Source organism: Drosophila mauritiana, chromosome 3R (genome assembly GCF_004382145.1).
Source record: "Drosophila mauritiana strain mau12 chromosome 3R, ASM438214v1, whole genome shotgun sequence".
NCBI classification, from domain to species: Eukaryota; Metazoa; Arthropoda; class Insecta; order Diptera; family Drosophilidae; genus Drosophila; species Drosophila mauritiana.
In genome coordinates this window covers 15,796,260-15,801,874 of record NC_046670.1, presented here as the reverse complement: position 1 = coordinate 15,801,874, position 5,615 = coordinate 15,796,260, and the positions used below count along the sequence as shown (strand labels likewise).

Here is a 5,615-nt window from a genome sequence, read left to right as displayed (position 1 = left end):
TCTCGTTTAATGTAGCAAGGAATAAAATTAGATAGTTTGTTCCTTGGAAGAAAAGAAGAATATAGATTTGACAGACTAGACCAGCCTTCTCTTCAGACTTTATACCCCCTTAAAGAGTCTGATAATATTTAATGGGCTTTTAAAAGTTCTCCCCTCGCTTTGACGAAGACATTTCATTTTCCCGCTTTTTCGAATACCAACCACAATGATAATTTCCCCTTCGCTGCTTTTACATTTGTTGCGCCACTCGACCTATTCCACTTCTCCATAAATTTAAGAAGGAAACACCCAACGAAGACTACAAAAGCCGCGACGGCAACAACGCATACATTTGTAATTACATGCAATTCATTAAAGTGTAAATACAACATAAAAAAAACTTGTTTATTAACAATTATAAGTGATGTAAGAGGCTCGACTAGATGTTGACTCGTTTAAATGGAATTTTTCCCATATATGAGTATGATATAAACAGCAAAGGAGTGTTTTGAAAATTAAATATACTGATTTATACAGGCTTACTGTATAAATATATTATTTGTAAAAAAATGTCTTCTGAAATAGAAGATAGATGGATTTTTAAACTACTTTGGATATTCCTTATTTGATGCACATATGGTTATATTTTTCAGACATCTAGATGGTCGCATACAACCAATTTGCTACCCTTGATAAGAGGGAAAATGATTCTAAAGGAACCGCAGCTAGAAGCGGCTATTACTTACCACCCCCACCTGCCATCCCACCCTTTTTTTTGCACAGGATGTGCGCAGACAACAGGCATTTAAATTGTCATGGCAAGCAGCCTAGACGACAGCCGACTACAAGGACACGCAGTAAGGCTTGTCGCTGGTCTAAAAGTGGGTGGGAAAGTGGGTGGAGGTTGGATGGCTGTGGCGGGGGCAGTAGCGAAAATGTCTGCTCGCTTGGCTGTGCTTTTTGTGCGAAATGGGGGAAAAAAATATTACAGCCTGACGGAGCGGTGGCAAACATATTTACACCTTGTTGCCATATGCTTAATGAGCAAAATGGCAAGATGAAGGATAAAAATGGAGGCGGGCAGGCTGAAAGCCAGCGGAGGATGCCTCGCTGCCTTGCAATTGTAATTTTTGTTAAATTAACACGTTGCCAACTGTTGCCAGACGTGTGGCAAGGTGTCCTCTTTCGCTTGTTGCAGGAAGTTGTCAAGTGGCGTCGGCATAAATTCAATTAGCAAAGTGGCCTCGAGTGACAACGGTTGGCGGGGGAAGCAGGGTTGGAGCAATGGATAAAGTAGCTTTAAGATGCCAGGATCTCCTGATCCTGCACAATATATTAGCTTCTGTGCATGGGCATTCGCATTTCGTTAGCCTTCCTCGACTCACAATCAGCGCAGTGAAGCGCACATCCTGTCAGCCTGAATGATTGTCCGGAGTCCCGAGTCCCGCTCTTGATTTAAACCGAAACTGAAATGCACACAAATGGATTCCGAACTTGACCTCGACCACAGCCCCCGCCCTTCTTTACGGTTCACCCAAGCCAGTTTCTATTATTTTGTGAGCTTTATTTATACACGACTGAGGGTGGGTATGGGCCCTAAAAGTTCACTGGGAGAAAAGTCTGGAATATGTGCCTTTTTCGATATTAGCTCTAAAAACAACGTGGAAACTTATTTACATATGTATCTAAGGGTTTGCTTTTATTAATATGCCCATAAAATATTCCTTTTCCGCCACATTTATTAATTTTATAATGTTACCACTTTTCTAGCTGTGCTCTTTTTTATCCCCCATTTTGTTCAAGTCAATTTTGGTTTGCCTTGCCATGATTTGATGCGTGGCTGTGAGTGGGTGAACGCAAACCCAGTTGGTGGTTGAGATTTTGGCTGTGGGCCACTCGCTATTTATGCGCGACCCGTTGGCCTGGCGACAACATCTTTCGATTTGCACCTGCAATTTGCCGGCGGCAACCACTAAAATGTGTCACTAAATGCTCAGCACGCGAAACGGCTATGCACTCTGTGCACACAGAACACCACCCACGATCCGAGCAGCCAGCAATCAACCAAACAAAACTCAACAATGCTTCGGGCTCAGCTTAGGATAGGGTATTAATACAGGGGTTATGAGTTCTCTGCGCTATTATACATGATAAAGAAAAGTTGTAGCAACGATACCACAAAAGCAAACTAAGAAGATTCTAATAAAATAAGAAAATTCATCTTTATAATTATTACTAAAAATGTAGTCTAAGAAGCGATATTTTGCACTCTATTGATATTCTATACATAAGAATTTTAGTTACTTTTTAAATACTAATCAACAGTTAGTTAGAGAACTGTCATATTCGTTGATTCCTAAGTATTTTACAGCTACCTGCTTGCACTTCTTAGTTGGTTATGCATTTGTTAAGCTCGCGAAAAGAAATTGCAACTCTAGCTAGCTTTTTCCCCTCGGTCTCTGGCTTTGAGCTCCTGCCTTACGACTGCTGGTGCTACACGCCCAGTAATTGCCATTGCACTTGTTGTAGATGTAGTCCTTGTAGTCCTTGTCCAACGCCTGTCACGCCCACCCGCTGGCTTGCCATGCCCGTTAACCGCCCACAGAAAGCCCGCTTGCACCCGCGGAGCCACTAAAAACAACCGCAACACAAAACTATTTTGTTCACGCAATGCGAAAATGCATTGTTGTTGGCGCTCTCTTGCCGCTGGCATTTGGCGTTACGTATACGCAACGTATGCCAGGGCGCAATTTGCATTTGTATGCACATTGTTGTTCGGCGGGCGCGGCAGTGGGCGTGGACTTTGGCTTGGTTTCCCTTGTAATTGCTTTAAACGTCATCATCACAGCCTCTTGCTCCGCAGCTGAATGCGTTCATTGTTGTTATTGTTGGACCGGGCGCTTTGTTTGGGCCCTAACTGAAGTTTATTACATTCGGTTTTGATTTAGCAATCAATATTGAATTTAGTTCTGGCATTGTTACAAAATTCAAGTTTTAAGCCTATTAAGCAATGAACAATCCATGGCGCGAAATCGGCTTTATTAGCAAGCATAGACCCAAGAAACATGTGAAAATCATTCGGATCAAGAAACGCGTTACCAAGTCGAAGAAAGTCTTCGAGCGAAGGCAATATGAATTGATACAACTTCATTTGAGAAATCGTATTAAGTATTTAATTATTGAAAATCTGGAGAAAGCATTGGCTGAAAGCCCAACTAAGAAAAGGATTCAGAAGAGCTTAAAGTAGCTTAAGCCTAAGTTATGTAATGAAAATTATCGTAATTTTTTTGAGAAATTACCAGATAAGTATTGATAAAATTACTGCCCATTTGATTTCCAAAACTGTTTCACAGTAAATTAGACCATTTTCAAATCAAAAGCGAACATAAACAATAGATGCAAGTAAAATCAATTTCCATTGTTTGCTACCCCATTGAGATGATTAAAATTTGAAATAAAATCTCGTTGGCCGGCTACCACACACAATCATTTTCAAACTGAGCTCAATAAAAATCAAAGCCACTGAAGAATCATCATCGCATTGAATGCTGCGAATCCGAACCGAATGGTAACTTCTCCAGCATTAATAAATATTTACAGGCACGTCGCGTCCTCTTCAATGGAATGGCCTACTGGGCAGTTCCAGTCTCAGTTCTGGCAATGAAATCAAATCAAATATGCGCGCTGACGCTTTATATATCGCACCGAAAAGGCATCCACCAGCATCGTTCGCTTTCGGTGTGCTCACAAGAATTTAAATCATCCGACTTACATGCTACTTACAAGCCAAAGCGCCTATATGTATGCCCCATAAAATGCGAGCAAGACCGAGTGCAGAATGGGCAAGTGGAAAAATGTTAGACATCACTGACCAAAAAAGTTGTTGGCAAATTATATATCCTGAAATTTGAACAGAATTGTGTGGAAATGTGGAATAATTATACCAGAATGTTAGAATCAGACTAAGATATTAATCTCTGGCCTAATTATTTCACTTTATAAATAACAAATCCCTAAAAAGATTAAAGAAAGGCTGCAATTTATTTATAAATATACTTCCCATACATATGACATGCATTATTTCTTTCAGTGCGGAAGAGGTCAGAGGGCAGGTTGAGGGAACAGAGTGGCGAACAGTCTCTGGCGGGCAGTTTTTGGACAACGCAGCAGCCTGAGACTGACATCGCCCCGGATAGACAGATAGATAGATGGCCGCCCCCAATGGCCACCCACTTTGGTTTCTTGGGCGGAGTGCAACAAAAACGAAGTTATTATTCGGCTTTCGGACGCTATACGGCGGTGGCAGGGTCTTTGCCTTCTTATGCACACGGAATTTTTATGAGTTAATTTAATTTATAGTTTTATTATTATGTTCGGGGCATAATAATGGGAAACGGCGCGAGTATCGGGACCCTCGGTCGTTGGAACAGTCGTTAAGCTCGTCCTTTCATGCACTTTTCAAGTGTGAATCGGCACACGACGATTGCCTGTTGTTTCTCCATTTTCTAGCCAGCTTTTGTCTTCTGCCCTGCTGTTCTGGCCAAACAACTTGTAAACAAGTCGAAATGGCGCATAAATTTAATTTAAACGCCGGCATGCCGGATAGTATGCTACAATTTTTGCACTGTTGATTTATACGCTAATAAAAGCAATTTCACTGAATGCCAAATGAAAGCAGCTCCACAATCGGAGTAACTGACAGCCAAAAGGGGGTGAATGGGGGAGTGGGCTAAGAGTGAGTGGAGAAAGTCGGATGAGAGAAGGCCGATGGCCTGCCTTTGACATTGTAGACAAGCTGTTCAAGTGGCTCGTTCCTTGAGCTTCTGGCTCGTACATTTTTGGCCATTTTGGCGGCCCCTCCAAGTTTTATTTACGCAGCAAATTTAATTATTTACTCTGACTTCCCGACTTGAGTTTGTGGGCGAAACTAATGGATTGACCGCACCATCCCCGTCGTCAGTCTAGCATTATGATTAACTTTGCCCTTAGCCAACAACTTGAATTCTATGCCACTTTAAAGTGGCTCCTTTAAAGCATTAATAATGCAGGACAAATCAACGAATTCTGGCTTTTTTTTTTGGGCTAAAATTGTTTACATTTTAATAACATGAATGCGTAACATTCATTTTACATGCACATTTTCTGGGCAATTTTATTCAATATATTTGCCAGGCAACAAAAAATTTAAATAACATATGTATTAATTTTGCAACACCTAAACAAATGGCCAAATCGCTGGAGCTAACAATAAAATATTGCCACTTATGCTGGATGACTTGCAAATGTTTTAAAGGCGCCTTAAAACACAGAACCCAAAACACTGTTTAACCGGCGAGAAAGTAACAAAAAATGAGGAACAAAAAGTAAGTCGGTTCCTGAATATTTCACCTGATACATGAATAAAACGAATACGCACACTCATGCCGTTGGGTATTAAGCTTTAATGAAGCAATAAATTTAAAATCCGCCTTTTTTATTATGAAAAAATTTCCGCACTCATGTACAAGAGCGAGAGCAAAATAGCGGTCTGTCAGGTTGGAGTTCGTTTGTATAAATACATAAACCTTTTTAAGCTGTCAAGTGATATGTCAAAATTGATATCCGAGTCATTTAAAATGCATGCAAATATGGCGCAT

The 5,615-nt window shown here is 40.8% G+C and overlaps 1 protein-coding gene across 1 annotated transcript; it reads left to right on the top strand.

Moving 5' to 3' along the window:
• Positions 1–2,930: 2,930 nt before the first annotated feature.
• LOC117144073 lies at positions 2,931–4,034 on the top strand. The gene has a single exon (XM_033309083.1). The coding sequence runs from the start codon at positions 2,990–2,992 to the stop codon at positions 3,224–3,226; it is 237 nt and encodes a 78-aa protein (XP_033164974.1). The 5' UTR covers positions 2,931–2,989; the 3' UTR covers positions 3,227–4,034.
• Positions 4,035–5,615: the final 1,581 nt, after the last annotated feature.

Coding starts and splice junctions, on each gene's coding strand:
- LOC117144073 (XM_033309083.1), top strand. CDS start 2,990: ATGAACAATCCATGGCGCGAAATCGGCTTTATTAGCAAGCATAGACCC.